At 40.3% G+C, this 26,521-nt stretch overlaps 1 protein-coding gene across 1 annotated transcript in view; it reads left to right on the top strand.

Annotated features, from left to right (window-relative positions):
• SLC9A9 (solute carrier family 9 member A9) overlaps positions 1-26,521 on the top strand; it is a 332,485-nt gene that overhangs the window by 165,425 nt on the left and 140,539 nt on the right. Inside the window, exon 9 of the mRNA XM_034781731.1 lies at positions 2,541-2,629. Within this exon, the coding sequence (XP_034637622.1) occupies positions 2,541-2,629 (89 nt within the window). The remainder of the gene's footprint in view (positions 1-2,540; positions 2,630-26,521) is intronic.

Below are 26,521 nucleotides of genomic sequence, written 5' to 3'. Positions count from 1 at the left end.
GTGAGGTTCTTACCCACGAAAGCTTATGCTCCCAATACTTCTGTTAGTCTCAAAGGTGCCACAGGACCCTCTGTTGCTTTTTAGTAAATAGACACTTATCCCACCTATAATTAACAATTGTATTTGACAGTCACAAATCAATTTTTACAACCAGGGTTGAATTTAATAGTCAATTTTTAAAAAATTGGCAGAATGATGGCTCATGTAGTGGAAACTGAACAGGAAATTCATACTTTCATTTTTATTGTTGACCCAGGGGCTAGTGATATTTAGAAATAGTCCTGCTTAGCCATATTTTTTTAAAACTGGCTTTTCATTGTGTGAGCATTTATTTATCCATAACATTCCGACATCAGCTTTAGATTACAAAATACAGGGCAGCCTTCAAGCCCTAGAAGAGGAACTGAAGGCATTTGGGAGAATGAGTCCTTAACATAAACTTGAAATTCCCAGCACTGCTCTCTAATGACCCTTGCACAATAGATCCAGCTGAGGGGATGAGCCCAGTGCTGAATTAAAAGAAATATTACAAAAACAAAGAAAGGGCAGTTAAAGCTCAGTGAAATTTTCCTGGTTTGTAGAAGCTTGTATTAGTGCAATAGAAATACAGTCAGGTGAATAGAATTCAGAAGCCAAGAGAATTTCTGCATTGCTGCATGGGAAAATAAGGTTTTTAATTTTCTCTTTGGTGGCAGATGTTCTTTGTGCCATTGTTCATATTTTTTTCCTACCGCCTTCTTCTTTCTTCCATCAAAGGCACATGGATGCCATTCCTCAGGTCTTCCCAGAAATGAAAAGAAAGGGAGACTTAAAGTACCGAAAACTGATTTCGGCTGGACAATACTTTTACATCTAGCAGTTTAAAGACCGTCAGAAAACTGAGGAAGGGCTAGTAAAAGAATCACGTTACTTTATTTAGTCTTTAGCCTTTTTATTTTTTTCCTTCAAATGATGTTTGTCATTTTTTAAATATTTCTTCTTACTTTGTCCTTCCTTTTTTTTGCATCCTCATTTTGGTCCTTGTTTCCCACTCTTCTTCAGTCATTGATACCCCCAATTTCAAACGTCTGAGAGGCTTTGATTAGCATTCAATATCTCAAATGTTAATCTGAGGCTTCTACAAACTAGCCAGTCCCATCCCCAGGATCACCTTCACTCTCCCTTTTTAGCCAAGTTTACTGCAGGGCATCCCTATTGCTTGCAGCTTGTTCAGAATGCACCACTCATTTGCTCACTGGCTTGAGTATCTGTGATCATATTAAGCCTGCCCTGCATTTTTTACTACTTATGAAATAGTGGATTATCTTACATTGGCACTGTTATTTTTTAAAGCCCCTGGTCTACATTTGAAACCTCCTCACTGAGCCTCTCCAGATTAATATTTACACAGATGCACCACCTCCTTTTTGGAGATTTCACCACCTGCTTTTTGGAGATTAGGCCAAGTGCATGAGCTCCTATGCCCATCTGGTTTCTAACTGAAGTCAATGGGACTCCCTGAGAGTCCACCCACCAGGATCACTTTACATGAGCGGGGCCTACATCCACTAGGCAGTCATGTTTTCACTCTGGAGGATCCCAGGATCATTCCCTCCGTTAGTTGCAGCCCACATTTAAGAGAGTTTTCGTTTTTTCCAGAGGTGCTTTTGTACAGTCACCATTGGCCACTTATTTATCCCCAGTTTTCCTTTTTTGCTCTGTGTGGTCCCTTTGATGTTTATCTTTAACTTTAAGGTGGATATGTTATTAATGAATTTTTCAATGTTTTCAATTGTTATACTGTGTTTACTTTATGATCAGCAGCTCTAAGCACCTTTCTGTGGGACTGGGAAGGAAGAGAAGCTTAACAATAATTAATGTTACCATATATGAGAACCTTTATATTCCTGATAAGATTGTTGCTCCTTCTCTCTCCTCATGACCTCCCTCAGGCTGGGGAAATATAATTACTGCCACTCCGTTACAGTCACTGACCCTGTCATTCTGGGCGACAGCTTTTTCTCACCAGAGTGGTATTTTAAGCTGGGTTTTGCTGTTTGCCTTATAATAAGCAGTATGCAATGTGCAAGGCAAACAGACATGCAGAGGGCAAAATGGCCTTCACATACTGCACTCTTTCAGCATCCACTGCTCAAAAATGCATTTGGGGGAGAAAATTAACATTTTCCCCCTCTTTAGCCTATGTCACAGTTTCATTATTTTCTATACTTTTTATTATCTTATAATTGAGTAACAAACTTAGATAACTGTCAGTCTGACTGTGATCAGAGGTTGTTATACACAGTTATCACTCTATATTAAACTGTCCAAGTAGATGGCAATGAAATGTCTGGGATGGAGGGAGGGGAAGATCTGATAAGATTTCTATCAAAATTCTAGTTTGCTTGAAAAACATTATTGTAGAACATACCTTAGCATTTCTCTATTACAAAAAGCTTTTAACACAATCTAATTAGTTTTTGAGCAGGCTAATCCCGCCCTTTGACTACTACAAGGTAGAAAATAGAAGCAGCTGACTCTGGCCTTTCTTTGCATTTCAGGAATTGTTGCAGTCCTTTTTTGTGGAGTCACACAGGCCCATTATACCTACAACAATCTGTCATCAGATTCCAAAATGAGAACTAAACAGGTAGAGTACAAAAATAACTGACTTTTTCTCTTCTGGTGCTGTAATGAATATAGAGAGGTACTGCCAGCGTAGCTGGAAGGGTTTTCATTAAGGCAAAGGAAAAGGCTTATGTCTTCATTTCAGGAGAAGGATATTTGTAGAGATTTTGCCAGGAAAACATTAACAATTCTCTTGCTAAGCAAAAAAGTAATAATCTAGTCTTTGAGAGACTAGAAATATAAAATATCCATCTAGAAGATGAAAAGTGTAGAGCTAGTAATAATTTACAGGAACTTCCATCTGAAACTGCTGCAAAGCTTAGTAGGAAATCCAACAGCTCTAGTGAGTGAAGATGGAACAGTTTTAGAGACTGGGTTCATGTGGATTTTTTTTTTGCGAAGGTGTTTTTGGAGCAGTGTGGGCCAGCCCTCAGTCTCCAGCATTGACAGACTTCTCTCCCCTCATGAAATCTGTGGCCTAGTAAAGAACATGCGGGTGACTGCAAGGTTCCTTTTCAGTGAACAATTTGGGAGGCAAGAAAGTCAGTTTTTTGTTTTTCTAGTAAAATGTTTGAGTCTTTCAATTGAATGTATTTTTGAGAACTTGGAGCTGCTTTCAGGAGTTGAGCCTTTGGGCCACAATTCACAAACACTCTGCAACACATCAAAGAACAAATGTTAAGCGGCCGAGTCACAGGACAGCCGCCACACACCTCAGGGAGGCCCAGCAAATCCCAGTACCCTTCAACCTTCAGTTCCTTCTCTCTGACAGTTTGACAGCAAGGAGCTTTCACATATGCTAGGACTCATTTTGCTCTGGGGAAGTGAATAGTATTTTATAATATGGATCTTTTGTATCATTTTTGTCTATGAAAACTTGTTAAATTTTTAAAAATAAATGGCTTAAAAAGAAGCCCATTCCCCTCAAGGTACTTTTCTTTTCTGCTTGCTTGTCTTCAACAGTCACCCTCATTTCAGCTTCCAGAGAACTTGCCAGACAACTTATCTCTTTTGTTTCCAATCCCTGCTCAAATCACCCTTCTCTGAAAAGCCTTTACAAGACAACCACTGCTAGACCCCTTCACCAGCTCCAACTCATACAGACAGATCAGTCACTGTTTGTGTCTGCTCTATTTTGTCTTTGACTGAACTATTTTGTAAACTAATTGGGACAGGTACTCTGTTTTGTTTGTAAATCAGCAAGTACATTGCCATTTGATAAGTATTAATAAGAGGTGATTGTTTTTCTTGCGCGGCATTTTAAACTGTTTGTAAGAAAGTCAGTGGCTGAAGGGAAACCTCTCAACAAGCTCCAAGAGCTGAGCCAAATATGATTAGAAGAAGGTGACCTTCATGAATGGCTACAATGATGAATGTTTTAGGGCTTGTCTTCACTGCAGCATTAGCTTGAGTTATCTACACTTGAGCTAACTCCCTCTCAAGCTATCCTAGCTCGACTGAGAGCAGTCACCCTGCAAAGTAATACTCAAGCTGCTGAGTGTTTGTATTTAGCAGCACAGCATGATTTTACAGCAGCACAGGGTAGCTACATCTCTACCCCATGACCAGCTCAAGCGTCAGCAGCACTTGAGCTTAATCCCATATCATCTCACTGGCCAGTTAGCTCAAGTTTAAAGCACCTCTTAACTCAAGCAAAAGATCTGTGTATGAACACAGGAGCGGGGTTAGGGGCAACACTTGAATTATACTTTGAGCTAACACTATAGTAAAGACAAGCCCTGTGTGTGGCTGAAGGCTGGATACATGAGCTCTGACTGCAAGTTGCAATGAATGATGTTACCTCAAATGGACAACCCTCACGTGGATCAACTCAGCTCCTTCTTAACCACCTCTGAAACCACCTATAACTCTAATTCACATCCAACTACAAAAAGCCTTTTAAATACTTCTGTGCAGAGTGAAGTAATTGGCCCATTGGGAGTCAGGATCACTCTTCAAAATTCTTTACCTTGAAACAAATCTCTTCCATGCCAAAAATGGTATGCTCTGTTGCATCTGCTTGTCAAAACCAAGGGGACATATCAAAGCCTTAAGGGTGCTTCAGCTGTGGCAGCCTTGGACCTATGCTGCCTATAGCTCGCACCTCCAAACACCACAAATAATTGACAGCTCTATAAATAAATCTACCAACAAACAACCCACTCTCTCGGCATCCTGCAGTACTCCTTCCCCATCTATCAGCAGTTTGGCATCAGCACTGCACAGTAACAAGGCATTTCCTCCAGCTCCCAGGTCTGCTGCTGTGCTTGTTGCACTCCTGATGCACTGGGGAGACTCTACCCCCGGTAGCCTTCCTAATAACTTGTCAGCTGGGAAGTATCATAGATGCAAAAATTGTGTGGGTGGGGGACTAGATGAGGTTCTGCTCTTCTTACTACACATAAGGCTCTGGGGAACCTAGGGCTAACCCTGCTTGATAGCTTTGATGCAGTTCTCCTCTGGCCCCAGGGTTGACTCTGAAGTTATAGCAGGATTTGTAGCACCTATCAAGATGAAGGCAAAGCACCTAATTGCCCTGGACTCCACTTCAGATTTCTCAAGACTTCCTGCTACTCCACCTTCATGCATATCTGCTGTCAAAAATCAATTGTTATTTAGGTCAGTGGTTCTGGCATATATGATGAGAATCTTCTAGCCTATTCTCCAGCAAACTGTATTAGCAATCCCTGCACAGCTAAGTGGAGATGCAGAGGCGTCTCTCACTGTGGTGTTCTGTCAATCACAGCTTGACTGGAAGAAGTTTCCTGCATCCCAGGTGTCATTCTCCTTGATGTACAAACTGTAGCTTCATGTCTATGCCTGTGACTTCAGTGCTAAGAGGTTTTTTTCTTACTTGGAGAAGTTGTAGGAGTGTCCACACACTGTGTGCCTCTGGAGAGTCATTAAGAACTCTCCTCCAAAGGATCTAAGTCTGAGCTCAAATCTGTTTTCCATTAAAATGTTCTAAGGATAATATGATGGATAGTGATGTGGGTATCTGATACCACTGTATCAGCCAGGTACATGGACAGCTAAATATCCGTTTGATCACTGGAAATATGTCCACAATTTCTCTGCCCTTTTTCCCTAGGGGTGGTAGATTTCAGGCATCTGAAATGTTGACCATATGTGCAATGGGTATGATCAGAGATGGGAGGGAGGAGAATATTCTGACCCCTTGACCCTGTTATCCTCTCCTATATTTTTTTAATTCCCTCTTCTTTTCTTGTTCCCAATAATAAAAACAAATAATTTCTAAAGTTATTTTGTGCCCTCATATTCCTGCCATCAGCACTTTGAGCAATGTCCCTTGAAGCTTTAATAATACTGTGGGTTGGGCTTCTTGCATTGCTCTACATCACACCCTGTTCAGATGCTGCGCATCTTCTGCCTGCCACTGTGGTGTTACAGCAGGATGGGCTGTGGTCCCAATAGCATCAACAGCAATCTGATGGTGCAAGGTGTCTCTAACAGTTAAAATATATTATAATGGAGCCTAGTTTGTAGAGTTTTTCCCTGCTTTCTACTTGTATCCAGTTCAAAATGTTAAATTTTGAGCTAGTATCTGGTCTCTGAAGAGTTGCCTTAAGGCTTATTCAATCATAGCATGTCACTGTAGCTAGCTTTGGATTTCTTCTACTTCAAAAGGTCTGTGCAGTGCAACCACATGGAATTTTTAGTACTGTTACTCAATATTATTGTCTGCTGTATTATGCAGTGAATCAAAATATGTATTATTGATGTTTCTGTGGCTAATGCTAACTACAACTGGTCTTCCCTACACAACCATGGTTCCATACGATGTCTCTGTTTAGGTGGGGAAAAGACTGTTTTTTGTCACTTTAATAGAAGTTTGAATCACTTCATTCATGGTTTTTAATCCTGAAGTCTTTACTTAGTTTTGACACAGTCATTATTCGGGCATGATTCTAGATCAGATTCAACCTGTGGTCCACAGACTCCTGGGGGTCTGCAGACTATGTCTAAGGATTTCATGAAAGATTGTTGTTGCCATAGAACAGTGTTTTTTAACCTGTGGTCTACGTACTCCTATGGGTCCGCAGTCTATGTCCAAGATTTCCAAAGGGGGTCACACCTCCATTCGAAAATTGTAGGGGTCCACAAATGATTGAAAACCACTGTTCTCGATGAAGTCAAATGGAGATTTGCCAGAATAGGGACAGAGTAGAAACTGAGAAAGGTCTAAAGCATTTGGCCCAGAATTGGTTACTTTGGGTTAGGGGATGAACTTTAGTTTTGTTAGCGATTTACAAAGTTTGGGGATATTTGCTGTGTTATCCTCAACCTGTACTGTAGATGCTTATTTAAAAAAATATTTTAATGGACTATGAAGATCCTAAAGGGATCTAAATATCTTATGCAAAATGTAGACATCCCTGGGGCTTCTCATTTTCTAGTAGTGAGAATTTAGCCAACACTTGCCATTTAGAAAAAAGGAAATTATCTGGAATAATATATTCCAACCTGGGCACCCCATTACCTGAAAATTTGAGGGTAGAACAATAATTAGAGAAAAGTAATTCAAATTCACAGAGGATTTCAAAGTTTGGTTTCATGCAGACTTGGTGGTGGGCTACTCTGGGATTGCCCCAAAAAAGCCCTGGGATTGCCCAGGAGCTGGGTGGGTGAGATGGCAGAAAACCAGGCAGGTTTCAGTCAGAACCCAGCCTGGTTCCATCAGAACTGAGTCAAAATCAAACAGTCTCCTCAAAAGGTTTTGTCATTTTTCTGTAATAATTATTTGAGCATTGGAGAGGATGACTGAGGATAGGTTAAGAGTTAAATATATAGGCCCCAATCTTCTTTGGGATCTGTTATTCAATGGGATAAAGTGCAGACACTCAGGCCCATGCTAGCAGATCACAGTACAGGATTAAGACCGTATACTGTAGTTTGGCTAAAATGACTAAAAAGGGTTATGGTAATTTTTTATGAATATGTGAAGAATAGAAACTTGAGTTGGCTGAAAGCTTTCCATTAAAATATTTATTTTGATGGCAATTGCTTTTTGATAAAACAGGTTTCAGGTCTTTCAATTCCAGTGAAAACAAAACAAAAAAACCTTTTAATCTACATTTTTCACAGTGGGAGGAAAAGACCGTTTCCTGACCAGTTCTCCTAGCAATGCTACAAACTGAGAGGGAATTGTTCAGGGTGGCACAAGGGAGGATAGTTAGGAGTCATGAGTTGAAATTAAGAAACCGGTAATTTAGTATGAATATTAAGAAAATCTTTTGGACAGTGTAATGTATTAAAATAGTCCAAAGAGAGTAATGGAAGCTTCATCCCTTAAGACAGTTTAAATCTAGAATGGACAAATTGCAGGACAACATATTATAGGGAATAACCCTGCATTTGCGTGAGAGGAACTGGATTATCTAATAGGTCTTTTCCATCTCCAATTTATACCATTCTATGATAAATTGTGTAGCGCCCTCTCCACCTGGGGGGTTACCTTCTTTAATGCCAATCTGCTTACAGGTTTGATGGACAGGTCTGGGTTCTTCTGGATCCCGCCACCCCTCAGCAGGGTGTATCTTTATTTTTTCCTATGAATTTGGCGGTGCCTCCACCCCCCTCGCTCCTTCCTAGCAGGGTCACCAGGGCAGCTTGGGTGGAAAATTCTACCCATAGGGTAATCCCCACTTACTTGCCAGATAGTTGGAGACCTCCAAGAAATAACACAAACACATACAATATATTCAACACAATAATTATATTAAACAGGAGACAAATATAACAGGGTAAAATACTATTAGGTTCACTGGTGCCCACGCTGCTAATACCTGTGACTTTCCCCAGTCATGTGACTTGATGTAGCAAATGTAAGATTAGTGTCCCAGTGGTACGCGTACTTTGTTGGGGCCCTTGATGACCTATGATCACAAAATTCTTCTCTGCAGGGATTTAGCAGGGTGGCTGACTGGGTTCAGTAAAGCCCAAAGGACTCACAAGTTAGAGAAGGTGGTAAATCCCTCCATAGGTTTAATACGCAGATGGTTATAAAATCCCCAAACCCTTACTCCCTGGCTTAAGGACACAGTTCAGGGAGTAGTGGGTCCCCAAAACAAATTTCCAGACTGACTAACTAAAAGATAGTGCACTCACAAACTCCATGAATGATCCTCAGGTTCAGAGATGACTCTGGAGCAAATACTCACCAGCAACCACACAACAAAAACAAAAACACTAACCCAGGAACCTATCCTTGCAACAAAGCCCAATGCCAACTCTGTCCACATATGTATTCAAATGACACCATCATAGGACCTAATCACATTAGCCACGCCATCAGGGGCTTGTTCACCTGCACATCTACCAATGTGATATATGCCATCATGTGCCAGCAATGCCCCTCTGCCATGTACATTGGCCAAACCGGACAGTCTCTACGCAAAAGAATAAATGGACACAAATCTGACATCAATAATCATAACATTCAAAAACCAGCAGGAGAACACTTCAGCCTCTCTGGTCACTCAGTAACAGACTTAAAGGCGGCAATTTTGCAACAGAAAAGCTTCAAAAACAGACTCCAACGAGAAACTGCTGAGCTTGAATTAATATGCAAACTAGATACCACTTGGGTTTGAATAGAGACTGGTTGGTAGTGGCTGGGTCATTACACATATTGAATCTATTTCCCCATGTTAAGTATCCTCACACCTTTTTGTCAACTGTCTAAAATGGGCCATCTTGATTATCACTACAAAAGTTTTTTTTTTCTCCTGCTGATAATACCTCATTTTAATTAATTAGCCTCTTACAGTTGGTATGGTTACTTCCACCTTTTCACGTTCTCTGTATGTATATATATTTCTTACTATATGTTCCATTCTATGCATCTGATGAAGTGGGCTGTTGCCCACAAAAGCTTATGCTCAAATAAATTTGTTAGTCTCTAAGGTGCCACAAGTACTCCTGTTCTTTTTGCTGGACTCCTCTGCAGAGGGGCTGATCTCTTCAGGCAGGAATCAGGCTGCTTTGGTCCCAGGATTTCCCCTCACCACAAAGGAATGCAGGGCTCAACGTGCAGACTACACAACTGTACTAAAATCTAAACTGTAGTCTCCTACCCCAGCATCCAGACACACACACACACAGCAGGCAGAGCAGAGCTGACCACGTGGTGACTGGTCTCTCCTAAGGAGCTGGAGGACTAACTCAGCCTGGCTGGGGGAGTTTGATTGAACCCAGTCCTAACTATGCAATTTCCACTATTACATGCACAAATAATGTAATGTGAATGCAATTGCACCTCGTTGGACATTCAGATGCATGTTTCCCTGATATGCAGTCATGGAAATTGCATCTGTAAATCTGCCATGGAATTGCTTGAACAGTTTGTGCACACTATTGAACACATAACTTTGAAACAAAGTACACAGTGTTTAATTTTTAATTAACTCTGAACTGGTGTGTTATATAAATTACTAACATTTAATTGAAATACATAGTTTTTGTTTGCAGTAGATCTTTATTCCCTCCCATGTCAAAAACAAAAAAATTTAAAAAAAATTAATTAAACTAGACTACACTTACCAGGGGATCAACGCACAGCAATTGGTGATCAGGAGAGCATCTCCCGTCGACATAGCATAATGTGGACCCCGTGGTAATTAGATCTAAGTACGTCGACTTCAGCTACGTTATTCACGTAGCTGAAGTTGCATAACTTAGATCGATCTCCCCCTGTAGTGTAGTCAAGGCCTAAACCTTGCTCACCCCTGAACACACACACACACACACACACACACACACACACACACACACTTCTTTGTTACTTTCCCCCATGTCTCTCTTGTTTTTTCTTTCCACCCTAAGCTCTTTATCCTTAGTTTTGCTTACGATATGGTTCAAAAATTGTTTCCAAATGCCTTTAAATTCTTCTAATTTATTTTCTAATCTTAAAATTACCCTTTCATGTGCAGCTGTTACTGCTGGATCTGCACTCCCCCTCTTTCTCTCACACAGAGCCTTTCCTTGCAGGAAAACCTACTAATCAATGCACATGTATGATTATGAGAATTCCATGATTTTAAATAATTTAATATGAAATATTATTGCTGAGTCTGGTTCTTAAAAAAAGGCTATCTGCCCTTCTACCCCCCAGTTTAAGCTAATCTAATACGCATTACTGATCGAAACCAAGAGCTCTCTAGTTCACTTAATTCATAGTTATTCTTAGGCAATCTTGTTCCTTTGTTACAATATGACAGATTATTCACTATTCTTACACTTCTGATATAAGACTGTTGAGCTGCAGTGCCCAGTGAAAAAGGAGTGAATTAAGGATGGAGTGGCAGCCTTAAATCTAAATTATTTAATTTTTTATTGATTTTAAATCACTGTTAAAATTATAGTAGCAGATTTCTTTTAAAAAGTCTGCTTTCCTTTCTGCTTTGCACGATATACATTATTATTGGCTGTGAAAATTCTCATTACTTTGCAGTAATGTGTAGTACGCGATATAACAATGGCGGTATCTCTCACCATGATGTTGTGCAGTGCTACAGGCAGAACAATCATCACTTACTTAGACTAACAGGACACACAAGACAAATGGCCAGTGTAATTTTCCTCAGATATTGATACACAGGCAAAACACATCTCAGTTTCTTAGGTGAGAATTTCTCTATTAAAAGTTTGTACCTCTAGATGTTAGTTACACTGTGTCTTTTATTCTCAGTTTCCTGCATCTACTTGCCATTCAGCATTTATTAAAGGAGCAATGTCATGTTTCAGCCATCTGTTGAAATATAAACTAATATAGCTCTTGTCTTTAGCCACCAAGACTGTTACTTTAAATACTGTCTTAAGAAAAATAAGATCCCCAAAGTATTGGTTAACATGGCTCAGATTTGTTGTTTAATCCAATTATTCAAATACTCCTTTGAAAAAGACATAATTTCACAATTTACTAATGGATTTGATTTATTTTTATTTTTTTATGTGAAAAATGTTTTAGGGTGGGATTTTTCAAAAGTGCTCTTCACTGTCTCAACTCTGGTTGAATTGATTTCAGTGGCAAAATTACCACTGACTTCAGTAGGAGCAGGGTTAGGCCAATGCTCAGTGCTTTTGCATATCCCACCTTTAGAGCTCAGTTTCTCTATTGCACCTACAATAGGGGCGTGGGGAGAGCTAGCAGTGACCTGATCATGGCTCCCTGAATGTGCTCTGCCTGGTCCTGGAGTACAGTTACCCCCTGTACTTTTAACTTACACTGCTGGTGGACGAGGTACTGCCAACAGAGAGTCCAGCATGGTGGAGCCTGACCCATACCCCTAAATTCTATTGTCATGTGCTCTAGATTCTGCTACTAGCTTGTGGTTGTTTTGTTTTTTGGGTCTGTGGCTAAGCATGATGATAAGCAGGGAGGAGATGAGTGAGACTGTTGTGTTGAAAATGGTTTGAAGAGAGAGCAACAGATCACCTCAGGAGGGGGCTACATGGGAAGGAGATGACTTGGAATAACATTTATGTTCTCAAAAGAACCCAGGTCAGCTCAGTTTCTTGGTGGGTTGGTAATGGCAGTCAGCTGATGTCTATATACTTCAGCTGTTAGCTGTCAAACTATACTTCACAGAAAAGACTGTAGGCCAGGAGCTCATGCAATGCATATCTACAGAGTAGAAGACAAAGAAGCAGAGAATTTTGCTTTCTGACAGACTGAGGCACCATCAAGGATTAAGTGCTGGTAAGGAACCCTAAAACACATCTACAGCAGGGGAGAAGGTGTAAGGAAGTTACCGGAAAGGACAAAGAGGAAAATGTATAGGCCTGTATTCATTCCATTACTCTAGTCTTTGTTTCTGCAGTCAGTTATGAAATAGTTATGTATAGCAAGGCTGCAAAGAGAGCCCTCTGAAGCTAGATGTAATCACCTTGCTCAAATGCATTACTAGTTAAACAGTTAGCCATATATTTACATTGAACCTGCTAGCAAATCCCGTTGGGAATGCCTGCCACTTAGACAAAATCTTTTGTCCTGAATGTAAAACTACTGTGTGTCATGAAAGCTCTGACACAGCACTTCATCTCAGAGATCTTGCAGAAGCTAGACTTCAGAGTAAAGATAAAGAGCCCAGAGCTGCAAAGACCCATGTGTGTAAATAACTTTATTCAGCCAAGTAGTCTAAATGTGGTGGATGGGACTGCTCATATGAGTAAAGTTATACTACAGGATAATGCCAAAGAGAACCCACATACCCACGGATGAAGATAGTGATTTTAATCTATAGTCTGTAATGTAGACATGATTCTGTCCTGAGAATTTCAAATGTGCCATTGTCTTAACAAAGAGATAACTAGAGTATGGTGAATTTTTAAGCAAGATACCCTAACTCGTGTGCAGTATAGCTCCAAGTTGTAAGGATTTTAAGTTAAGTGAGAATCAGACTCGAGCCATCTAGTTTCTGTGTCACAGGTTTAGATTGTGGATGGTGTAGGGTTCCCCCCCCTTCCACAGTGACAGTTTGGTATGAAATATGTGACTCAGAATGCTTATAATCAGATTTACTTTAATGTAAAAAAAATCATTGAAACAGCATATAAAGCACCATGGGAAACTTACATTTTTTGTCTGCAAAAAAATGTTATCCAAACCACTATAATCCCTTGATGGATTTGAGACACGCAGCAAAATAGCATCAGTATGGCCCTCAGGCTTCACGGTGTTCCATCTAGAATTACATATTTGCTTTTGGAGCAAATCTAAGTTTAGCAGCAGCTTATCATTTAACAAGTGAAATATGGTGCCAGTCATGTCCAGAGATACTGCAAGGAAAATTTGGTGAATCCAAAGTATGGTTATAGAATAGTATCAGAAACAAACATAAAAAAGAGCATGCAAGCCTTGGCAGAAGTTTAAAAAAGCCCAATTTATGCCTAAGGGAGCTAGAGGCATGTTTAGCTCATTATACTCTCACTGCAGCACTCTAATACCATGCTCCATAATTCCACTAAATTTTTCCTGCGTCTCAAGTTTTGATGAAGATTTCTCAGTGGATCTTTACATTACAGAAGGATAAAATATTTTCTGTGTGTACTGGTCAAGGCTGTTTTCAACCCAAATTCTAGAGCAAAAATAAAATCAGAGGGTTAACTGGAGCAGACCAAAAATTATGGGGTTCCTCAGCTAACGTGTGAAATGAGAATGTGGTGGGTAAAGAAGTGTTTGCCAACCTCTCTCTCTGCAATAAATATAATTACAAATGCATGTAATAAATCAAATGTTCCAAATTTGTTAACACAAGATAGTTGCCCATGTTGTGGGGCATATGAAGTTGCACCAGCCCAGGGAGATCCTCAAGAAGGGTTTATATAAGAGCACTTATGTAACTCTCAGATGCACACAGGGAGGGAGTCTGATGCTCCTGCACAGGGCAGTTGAGTTTTACAGAGAGAGACTGGGGCCCTGGCTCCACCTCATTTAGCGTGTCTAGCACCCATGCAGCACCAGGCGAGAGCAGCCCCTGTACATAGGAGCGTGCAGGAGCTGCAGTTATGACTGGCCTCTGTGCAAAGATCACAAGAGCAGGGGAAGAAAGGTTCTTTGTATCCCCAGCCTCGGCCCTTTACATTTGTGTAAGGGCCTGGTACAATCTTGTATGGCATTTATAGGATGGTAGGCAGGCAAAGTATTTAGTGCTAGGCCCAATGTCTGTGCTGTGATGTGAAAATGTAAAGCATTGTATTCTTATTCAGAATAATACATTTCTGGACAATGTTTGCTGCCTTCTGTTGCACTACTGGATATTTTGGATCATTTACAGATCATTAGTTTACACTTCCACAAAGAGTGACCACACAGATGCCAGGATTTATTGGTACACATAGTTCAGCTGTCTCTTGGCTTTCAACAAAATAGAGAGTCTTGTTGGGCTCAAGGAAGCTCTCCTTACAAGGAATGTGCTCGCTTGATTAGTAAGTCAGAATTCCACACCAATCAAAAGGACCACACGTGTGATCCTTGGAAATGACCAGTCTAACTGGCATCTGTTGTTGTGACTTGTCGCAGGAAGTTTGCCCAGGAGAGCGTGAACTCTTGGGTATTACAAGGTCTAAGAAGTTTCAGTAGAAATAATTGAACAAATTGCCAGGCAAGGCTTAAATAAATCAATTAATTTTGTCTTCAAAACAAGAATGACACGTAGCAGATTCTGGCTAGTCTCTGTGAGAGTATGGGACAGAAGGAGCATACCCTCCCAGCACAAGAGCCAGTCATACTCTCTGTCTCTGCGCCATACTGTGTACTATGGCGTTTTTGCACCTGTCTCTGAAATACCTGGTACTGGCCATTACTTGAGGTAGGACTGCTGTCTGATCCAGTGCAGCAATTCTTCTGGTCCTAAATGCATGTTAGAAATTGTCGATATAAGTACTCAGCATGACCCACTGCATTAATATGGTTAAACAGAGCAGTGTCCATAGGGCTGGCTACAGCATCCATTTCTCAACTATTATTAAAGGGGTTGTGTTAGTGAAGCACTTTCTACTGCTTCCTTCCAAATACAGATTCAGCAAGAAGTCAGCTCCAGTAGACATTGGTCATACCTGGCTAAAGATTTCTCTTTCTGTGACAAAAGTAGAGACTGCAGCCAGGCTTCTTGACCTAGCCCATGAGCAAGATTGAAAGCAGTAAAGCCTGGAGTATCAGAGGGACTCGGAGTACCTAGGTGAGAGACTAGAGGTCGGGAAGGACAGAGTGCTCAGACCAAAGGGCAGAGGAAGAAGCCACTTTTGACAACAGAAATGGACTTATAAGAAGTATCTTTGCAAGGGTTTCTGCAAATGGAACCCATGTGCAGTTTTGCTCTTGCGTTAGCCCTCTTTGCTCAAGGTAAACAGGACTTGTGCACACTTTAAAAATAAATAAGTTGTATTAGGAGACAAATACTCTGAATCTGTGACACCAACTTCTCTTCCCCAGGAAATTGACCCACTGCAAAGCCCTCAAACCTGCTACACTGGTGCAGCTAGATGCCTACTGGGATTTTCAAAAGCACCTAGGCACCTACCTTACATTGAAATGATTGGGAGTTGTTCCTACTGGTATTTTCAAAAGTGCCTCTGTGCCCAACTCCTATTCATTTCAATATGAGGTAGGCACCTAGGTGCTTTTGAAAATACCAGTAGGAGCCTATCTGCATCTTTAGGCACCTACATATCTTTAAAAATCTGGCCCTTTGCCCCTAAAGAGAAGCAGATCTCCAGTCCCAACACCTTCCTATTAGCCTGTACTTTCTCTTATAGGCTTGACATGCTTCCTGGGAAGGTAATGAGCTCCAACTGTTTTATGGGCCTGCTGGTTAACATTCATATCCCTGCATAGAAATCTGGCCTGGAGATGCAGGACTTTTTAACCCAGTCTCTATTCTACACCTCCTGGGAGCCTGTCATAGAATGACTGGTCCCTTTAAGGAGAGATGGTGGCCAATCACACCTGTAAGTTAATAATTAACTAACTGCTTTCAGGCTAAGGGGGCAAGACTAAAGAGGGTCAGGTGCTAGCTTAATGGACAGGGGGCCTTATAAAAGGGCTGTGTGGAGGGTTTTTTTGAAACCCCGGGAAGCAGGTGGATGCCGGTGGAAGGACTTGAGCCAGGGTGTGTCGGAGGACAGGTACTCCAGGAGAAGTAGCCTGGGGGATGAGTGCTCTAGTCCAAACGAAGAAAGGGGGGTACATCTACACAGCCTGTGGCAGTGAGTCTCCTGGCCTGGTCAACAGACGCAGGCTCGTGATAATGCTCTAAAAATAGCTACGTAGACATTGCTTTGAAGTTGTGGCCTAGACTAGAGCTCCGGCTTGTTTCCTAATGAGGCTTGTTTCCACCAGCTGGGTAGCCATACACAGAGCTAGCTGAGAAATGAGCTGGAAACGGGGCCCAGAAGGTGGAATGAAGAGAAGCGGCTGAAGGGCAGAAGAATCTTTGTTTGGGACTTTTTAGTTTGGACTCTTGCTACCCCAGAAGAGGCTACGTCTGTTTGTGACTTGGCTGGAGGACTAAGCCATAGGTCCTGCACAGACTGATGAGTGGAGACTGGAAGAGACCCACCTCAAGGAGGCAAACTGAGGCAGGGAGTGCGAGCAACACCATACTCGGCCTGCAGGGGGATGTTATGGGGCAACCATAACTGAGCCAGAAGGGTAGAGTACCTCTTCACAAAAAGACTGTCTTCATTTCTTCAACTGACGATTTGTCACAGGAGTAGTATTTGTAATAACTATTGCCCTTAAAAATGGATTGAAATTAAGAAAACGAAAAACACTCAGGTTTTCTCCAGTTAATTTGTGTGTTTAACAGGAAAATCAGATAATTGGGAATGTGCCAAAATTCATTGTCTGACCAGATGTACCATAAAAATCTTAAACCCCTGCAGAATAGTATATTGCAATAAAGAAAACTAAAGCTGCTCAGTGTATAGGTTTAGCAAGGAGAATCATAACACCAAAAACTTCTATTTGTCTAATTTTAGTACTAAGTCCTTCAATCTGAATTTCCCAGCAAAAGCATTCATTATCTGACTGATATTCCTGTTTATTTATCCAGGCTAAAAAAATTGTTAATTTGCATTTTTTTTTAATTAAGGGCTTCAAAATTCTGCTGTAGATATGCCAAAATTCTGTCTCCCAATTTTTAGCTATGTGCTGCAAGACAGATGCTAAACAGCCAAGAAGCATTAGTAAAGATAAATTGATATCAACAGGTATTATAGTCGTAGCATCCCACTAATTAGCTACATGAAAAAAGTATTTTATTTTAGCACCACAGGTGGAATACAGAATAGTAAGAAGACATTGTCTGAGTACAGCATTGCTTTTTGCATTGGAAATACAGTTCTCCTCTATTAGCAATAATAAAAATATTGAATGTCACCTTACAGAAATCTCTTCTGTTTCTGCAGTTCTACACAGTGCTCTTTAATCTGTTCTTTTCCTAAACAGCACCTGCACCATACCAGTTTTAGTGATCGTTTAAAGGCCTACTCTGACCTGAATCATTCTCATCAAGCCTGTCTCCTGCTTTCATCAATGTTTCTGAGGGATTGATCTGTGCTAGTATCTCCTTTTTTGTTGTGAATCATAACATTTTATAACATACTATTTGGAACTACCAAAAATTGGGCTTTAGGTCTCCACTTAAAATAAAGCTGATTTTGTTTTGCTCAGCACAGGAATCAGAAAATTCATATGTTCAAAAGCTATTCTTACCATGCATAAATCGGCATTTGCTTCTAGCGTTCTCCATCTTGCTGAAAAGTAGCTATTTTTGATGCTGGCAGTAGGAGGGATCATAATGTCAGAAGCAATCCAGTTTCCAAACTGCTTTATTAAAGATTTGACAATTTATTTAAATGTTAAGCATTTTCTTTAAATATTAATAAAACTTTTCTGATTGTTAAGATGATGGTTTATACCAGGGGTAGGCAATCGATGGCACGCGTGCCAAAGGCGGCATGCAAGCTGATTTTCAGTGGCACTCACACTGCTCGGGTCCTGGCCACCGGTCCAGGGGGCTCTGCATTTTAATTTAATTTTAAATGAAGCTTTGTAAACATTTTAAAAACCTTATTTACTTTACATACAACAATAGTTTAGTTGTATATTATAGACTTATAGAAAGAGACCGTTTAAAAACATTAACATGTATTATTGGCACACGAAACCTTAAATCTGAGTGAATAAAAGAAGACTCAGCACACCACTTCTGAAAGGTTGCCGACCCCTGGTTTATACTTTAGAGGAGGGTTGCAGATACCAGTCATTGGCTAAAACATACCAATTGGAATTAAAAACCATATGCCTAATTCTTGCTGGCATACAGAAACAGGCATAAAGGACTTCCAGATGGGAGCATATATAATATATGCTATGAAAACTGTATTAATATGCAAACTAACCTCATAAATGGCTCCCTCCGATGATCTAGTGCTCCGTCAGGGGACTGCACGGAGACCATTGCTGGTCAGAGAGCAGCTTTAGTGGCAGAGCATGCCATTTTACCCCATGCCATACCCCTTAATGTACCTCCCTGGCTTTTGTCACCAAGGGCCTGCAGTGACAGTGGTCAGAAAGGTCAGCCTGTGCGTAACCAGCATACAACCACGCTCCAGGTTTTCAGGTGTGTGTTTATGCACAATGCCAGCATTGTTCCTTAATTCTGTAAAAAGTGAGAATTGCTTCTCAGTATGTGCGCTGAACAAACGCAGTGCCATTTCCCTTCCTCATTATCACTGCCTCCACTGAGGATTGGGGTGACAACATGAAGGAAAGCAAAAGAAAATAGAATGTCTGTTGTGCATGGTAATGAACCAGACGCAAAGAAAAGCACAATCCCTGAGCAGCAACAACAAAAAACAGTTTAATCTAATCAGGGCCACACACTATTATGCACTAATCATAGTTATATGCTTTTTACATGGTGCCATTACAGGGCAGAGATAAGGCTGTTTTGGTGCCTTACCTGTGCATTTCTATACTTTGACAATGTGGGTGTAATAAAGTCCTTGGTGGGTTAGGTGGTCTAGTGGTTAGCATTCCTGGTGCCCCTTCCCAGTGGGTTGGTCTTACAGTCCTGGTCCTCCTCTGCTCAGATGTGTGGTGAGGATTACAGGTGGTTCAAGTCCCTCTTATAGTGGGGGCAGTGGTAGGAGAACCCCAGCCCACCCACTCCACCGAGCTGAAACCCAGGGCTCTAGGAGGGCAACAGTGTCTGGCCCCCAAAGGTGCCCTCCCTAGGTCACTTCCTCCCACTGCTTTCCTGTCTCAGCTTTCAGTCCCAAATAAGGTGAAAATATAACCAACCCATCAGCTCCAACCAGGCTCAGCCCTCCTGGGGCTTCTCCAACCCTTCTCAGGAGCCTTTGGGGTAGGTTTGGCCTTCTGAGCTGAGTTGCTCCCTTTTCAATCTATTCTCCAGCTGGCGCATGCTCTGCAGAGCTGGAGGGGCAGGGCTACCTGGGCCCAGTACTGTCCTTTAACCCCTTCTGACTCAGTGTGGATTTTTTTTTAAGATTAACCTTAACTCTGAATTTCCTGGGTCTCTAATGCTTGTTTTGGGGGTAATTACAACTTCTCTGTATCCTTTTTACCACTAAATTGATATGTAAACAATCTTAACTCCAGTTTAACATAGTTCTAATCAGGAAATTTATAGCAAAAGTAAAAAAATGATTTTTTAAATAATATGATACTTAGCAGTGTCCCTTTAGTCATCAAATAGAGAAATTAGAGTCAAAGCCCAGTGAAGTGAAGGGAAATACTCCCCTTGACTCTAATGAGATTCAGATCATACCCTGCCTAGGCACAGTGCAAATAAACTGGTACAATTAAAAAAACAAAATAACAACAGGATGCTTCGTTAAGGTTTAATTAAGTTCTACATTTACCTGTTTTCCACTTGATGCTTTGTTTGAAACACTGTCATCTTTTCATTACTGTGGTATGTGACTTCAGCAGATGGATTATCAGTGAATGATCTGATACTTTAATTCTGGAAATTAATTCAGTTATCTATTTTGTGTCTCAATATATGGTATGGTATTTTGTTTCACCAGAACGCAAGAAGGTTATTAAGCAAACCTTGTTTTAATTATGAGCATATTATTAATAGGGTCCTTTGTCATAGCTCTGCATCTCCTGAAACTTGCAGGATTATGTCTGAGTTTGTTCGTAATTGCTCCTACTGTGGGCAGCATTGTGTTATGTGTAATAGCTTAGATGGACTTTTCTTGAATTATAGGAGGGATTTGCATTGTTTGTAAAGGATTTTCAAGTATTTTTTCTCAAATGTGCACTTAGTTCACAGAAAACCGGTCTCTGTTTTGGGGCTAGGATCTTTAAATGATATACTCCTGAAGTAAAACCTTATTAAAAGCTTGCTTTTGAGGGCTCTGCTCCCTCTTCAATTTGGAATTCTTTTCCATTAGACCTGAGAATGGTCTAACGGCACAGCATGATCCTTAAAGAAACTATTTTCAGAATTTTAGTTGTAGGATTTTTAAGTTTATGCAACTACTATATATGAAGGTCAAGTTTTGCAACTAGAAATATGGTCTGTACACCTCCACTTCTGCATTTTATATGATCATTTGCCTGACTTCAAGAGCCAGATGCTAAAAGACTCAAGAAATTGCTGATCTCTAGCAGAATCAGCAGGATAAAAATGGGTATCCAAAAACCTAAAGCATTAGCCATCTTCCTATTCATCCATCCCAACGTTCGTGTTGTACCACTGTTTCTTTCTTTCGTTTCTGGACATTCTGCCCTCAGAAGAGTTGGAGAGAGATTTGAAAATAAGACAGAAATACTGAACAGCTGACTGTGGCTAGTTGATCTCTAGTGATCTCTTGTGGAATTCAGGATGGGTTAATAAGCCCATAAAAACTTTGGCTGACATTTTCAAAAACAAGTGCCTGAAACCATATTTAGGCCTCCAATAAGTGGTTTGATTTTTCAAAAGCTGAGCAAACTCCATGGCTCCAATCTGGATTTAGGAACCTAAATATGGGAATCTGGGATTTTTGGTTTTTTTTATGATGATGATGTTTTTTAAACTTTAGTCATGGTGAGACTGACACAGTGAGGTTCTGAACACCTTCAATTTCCCCTGAAGTTAAAGGGAATTGAGAGCCTTTGGCAACTTGCAAAGAGACATTCAGCATCTTCCCAAGGTCTGACATTGCCATTGCACAAAAGATATAAAAGCACATTGGCATAGCTACTTATGCCTCTTCTTCCAAAGCCAATTCTTTTCACAAGAGCCCGGACAATATCGTCTGACATCCCAGAGATTATCTCTGCTCTAGAGTAGTTTCCATAGTGGAAGCAGCAAAATACCACAAGAGAGATGATTCTTTGACAGTTCTGACTGTACTGAAATCAGGAAGTACTAGGATTCTTTAAAGTGCATTCTCACAAGAATTTCTGTTCCGATTACCTCAGATATAATCAAATGACCATCTAGGATGAAATCCTGGCTCTTCTGAAGTCAACTGAAACATTCACATTGACTCCACTAAGGACAGGATTTAATGACCCAGTCTTTACAACTTAGCCTTTCCAAACCTCCAAATCTTTTGTGGTTTGCCCAACATTAATTTTCACCTCCTTCTTCTCACATTATTTATCCACATACATTCAGCTTTTCATGTTATATATACATACACACACACACTGAGTATAAAATACACACATAATCAGGTCAATGACTTTCCTCTAATTCAGTGGCTGGCACTCTTCTCTTAGAGTTGGCACTGAATAAAAATAAAGCAATGTCCGAGAGCACTGTGCTATTTCAGGCACTCTTTCTTGGATGAGAGGAAACACTGAAGTCCTCCTGACCATTTGTGGTAGTTAAAGATCCTGTTTGGCACTAGTCTCAAGACTTGGACAGTTGAAGGGAGGAGTGAATCTGCATTGAAGGAAGCTGTAATTAAACATCTATGAATTTATTTATGTAGAACATGCACAATATGTTGGGTCCTGCAGTAAAGAGAAATTGCATGGGGACTGAAATCTTATAATCATGGCATACGGGCAACAAGTAATTTTTTCAGTCCTGCTTCCTGTCAGAAAGCATGTCATTCGTTTTAAAAGAAAATATAGCTTCAGTGTCTTAAGATTTTTTTATTTCCCTGATAAGCTCACGGCCCTTGTATTGGATTCCAGCTCCTAATATTTCAAAGACTGTCTAAATAAATATCTTTCAAACACCCAAAACTTGGCAAGGAATGAAAATTGTTTTTGAACTTGCTTTAAGAATTAATATTAGAGAATAGAGGTTTTTTCCTCTCAGCAAATTGAAGCTGAATACATTGTATTTAGTCTCCTTAGAAATGGAATTGATTGCTGGAGGTTAGTACTAGGAGACAAGTCACAGGAAAACATGTGGGGGTGAAGGGAGATGAGATTGATTCATTGTTTTGCTTTTAAAACATCAGCAACAATCTGTTCCTCTAATACTAACGTAAATGCAAAAGTACAGAAGGTAAATATATTAGTTCATTGTGACTTTAAGGACAATTGGATTGCAGAGATGATATTACTATTTTTCATTGGGCAGAAGGAGAGCAGTTGAGTCACACCATTCAAAATCTCCTTTGTTAGCTATGTGGCACAACAAACTGAAATTGACTTCAGCAAAGTCACACATTTTCTTCGTTTTGGCAGAATGTTTTTTTTTTTTTAAAGATTATTCTTTATAGCTCTTGTCAAAATTCAGGGCAACTGCACCTGTATTTTCTAATAGTGGCCTAGAAAGGGCCAGGTTCCAGCTGCCAGCTGTTGTCTCTCTTGGGTGGAGACCTGCATCCTTTTTCCCTTCTGACCAGGGTATTTCCTGGCTGTATGGTTCCCTGTTTTCACTGTGTATTTCCCAGCACAGACCAATTGCCCAAAGACACCTGTTTGCTTTCTCTTCAGAGACAGATAACAGGTGTAATTGCTATAGTTATAAGGTACCACACAGGACTTTCTATGCACACTTACCTTATTCTTAAGGTAAAAAGCACTACAGAGAAAATGTATTAAAAGCAATAAAATAACCTATAGACATGCTAATAAGCTTACCAGTGTTAACCTCAAACCCAGCCCTAACATGGATTCTGGCAGGATCAGTCCTTCAAACCCCACCTTCAGGAATTCCTTGTGGTTACCACTTCATCACAGCTTCAGCCTAGAACAAGCATAGTCATGACATAAAGGGCAATTTGAACATATGATTCAGGGGTCTTTGATCTGGAGTTTCCAGGAGCGGATATTGTAGATATTGAGTCTCTCTCCCCAAGGAGTTGTGATGGGTTCAATCACAGAAACCCCCTTGGGACTGGCACCTGATATGCTGAGATTACCTCTGAGCCAGTTTTCTCTGCCAGTTTGGGCCTCCAGAACCCTGCCTTGTTGAGCCAGACATGCCAATCTGCTCCAACACAGTCCCAGGGTCTGAACCACGTGCCCCAAAGCTGCAGACTTAACTGAAAACAGCATAAGAAGTGTTCCTGTCTCCAGCACCCAGACATCCAGTTCCCAATGGCATCCAAACCCCAAATGAATCCATTTTACTCTGTATAAAGCTTATACAGGGTAAACTCATAAATTGTCCGCCCTCTGATAGAGAGATATGCACAGCTGTTTGCTCCCCCAGGTATTAATTACTTACTCTGGATTAATTAATAAGCAAAAGTGATTTTATTAAGTATAAAAAGTAGAGTTTAAGTGGTTCCAAGTAATAACAAACAGAACAAAGTAAGTTACCAAGCAAAATAAAACAATACACGCAAGTCTAAGCCTAATACATTTAAGAAACTGAATACAGGTAAATCTCACCCTCAGATATGTTCCAATAAGCTTCTTTCACAGACTAGACTCCTTTCTAGTCTGGGCCAATCCTTTCCCCTGGTACAGTCCTTGTTCTAGCTCAGATGGTAGCTAGGGGATTTTTCATGACTGCAACCCCCTTTGTTCTGTTCCACCCCCTTATATAGCTTTGGCACAAGGGGGGAACTCTTTTGTCTTTCTGGGTCCCCACCCATCCTTCTAAATGGAAAAGCACCAGGTTTAAGATGGATTACAGTACCAGGTGACATGGTCACATGTCCTGTGAGATCCCAAGCCTCCATTCTTGTGGCCTGACTCACAGGAAGACTTCCAAGTAAACAGAGCCATTTACAACCAATTGTCCTAGTTGATGGGAGTCATCAAGATTCCAAACCACCGTTAATAGTCCACACTTTGCATAATTACAATAGGACCTCAGTTATATTTCATATTTCTAGTTTCAGATACAAGAATGATACATTTATACAAATAGGATGACCACACTCAGTAGATTATAAGCTTTGTAATGATACCTTACAAGAGACCTTTTGCATGAAGCATATTCCAGTTACATTATATTCACACTCATTAGCATATTTTCATAAAATCATATGGAGTGCAATGTCACAGGTGTATCTTCAAAAGGTTGGCTTCCAGAGGAGAATTTGCATCCCCCTCAATCAAGATACTTATGAGGAAATCCACTTTACAGATATTGTTCTAAAAAGACCTTTGAACTCCCTAATACCTTCCAGAGATTGCATTAATCTTGTCTCCCTGCTGAAGAAATCCCATGCAATCTCACAATAGAACACAGACATTTGCATTTCTAATACAATGTACCCCAAGGGTATTAACTCTAATTCAATAAGGTTTAGGTTAATTCAATAAGCTTCATTCTGGATATTACAGGATATTGTCAGTCTGCCACAGCTCTCAGCTATCAGTCTATGGCCTGCCCGAACCCCAACCATTTCCCTCTGGCTTGCTGCACCAACTGACTGCCCCAGGTGGCTAACTTCACAAAAGACGTACCCTTCTGGATGGCTAAGAACGTATTATTATAATTAAAAGCCTAGTTTTAATAATGTCATAAATATTTTGTGGTTTTGTTATTACTGTTGTCTGTTAATATATAGTTTGTTTCTCATTTCAAATGTATAAAAGGAGTGTTTTAACCATCCTCTTCTGCTCACAAGGGGCTTCCATTACCATAACTGTCCCCCGTCAGTCAGTGAAACAACACTAAAGTCTGTCACTACTTTGGATAGTTCGAAGATAATGCCAAAATATGCTCATTCTACTACCACAACAAGCCTTTGGCTGGTCAATGGATTTTTCTTTAAATCTATCCAAGGTAGTTATTAGTTACTGTCCATCTAGTCAAACAGGTTCACCCTGAGATTCTGAAGTGAGTTACTAATTCAATGAAACAAAAGAACAACAAAATTATTTTTAAAAGTTAGTTAACAATATGATTAGGATTGTCAGACTGATTCAGTTAAAATATAAAACCAGCCCAAACTTCTATCCCATACAAACCAAACACTTTTAGAAGTTCAGAGCAGGCTTATTTTTTAACCGTTCTATCTCTCAGTTCTTCACTGAGTTGGGTTTGGGACTGGAATTAGAAGAACTGAAAACCCCAGTGAAAGTTTCCCTGGATGACATTCCCATACAGTATGAGAAATCTCAGCACAGAGCCAGAAATTTAGAGCAGTCTCGGAGAGGGTTAAATTAGCCACCCAGTTTTAGATGTATTTCCCTGCCCTCATTATTCTGTTACTCTCTTCTATTACCCCAAAATCTTGGTTCTTTCAGGGTTCATTGATCGGTCAATTTGATACAAAAAGAGAAAAGAAATGTGACTTTTTCATTTGTGTCATATGTACAGACCTAAGGAAAGGTGCTGGTGTTTCAGTTTGCCTATTATATATTAGTTACTTTGTTTATACTACATTAGGTCATTCAACCTAATGCAGGTAGAAATGTAGAGCTCTGACTTGGATCTAAATTCATAAGGTGCTGTTGTGCTTCCAGTATTTACTTGATTACTTTCAGAATTTGGAACAGTACTATTCAAGTGGTCCTAGTTCTTTTTCTTTCTTCTCATTATTGCTAAAGGTAGTCTGGAAAGGAGAAAAAAATGTTATTCTGCCATTCCTCCCCTCCCTCTTCTTTATGAGAGTTAAAGAAAGCCTGACAAGGTGTTTTTCATCAGCACTTTTTTATTACCTTACCAACATCAGGAATAGAAAATCTTGTCTTAATTGGTTTCACTGGAGAGCTCCATGGAGGACTAGAAAGCTGGAGTGAGATCGCTCATCCCTCAGTTTTAGGACATTTGAAGTTTTTCTTCAAAGTGTTTGTCAGGTTTTTTTACTGTTCATTTTTGGAATGAGGAAACTTCATCTTCGCAGTCACTGTACTTTTAGTATTATTTGTCCTGTACCAAAGTGCCTAGGAACCTGAGGTGCCTAGAGTCTGGGACAGGCACTTCTATAAAATAGTTATAAATTGAAATAATTCAGTCAATCAGGAATGAAATAATCAGACTCCCTAGAACTCTGG

The sequence above is a fragment of the Trachemys scripta genome, chromosome 9 (genome assembly GCF_013100865.1).
Source record: "Trachemys scripta elegans isolate TJP31775 chromosome 9, CAS_Tse_1.0, whole genome shotgun sequence".
Classification (NCBI taxonomy): domain Eukaryota; kingdom Metazoa; phylum Chordata; order Testudines; family Emydidae; genus Trachemys; species Trachemys scripta.
This window is presented reverse-complemented; position numbering and strand designations above follow the sequence as displayed.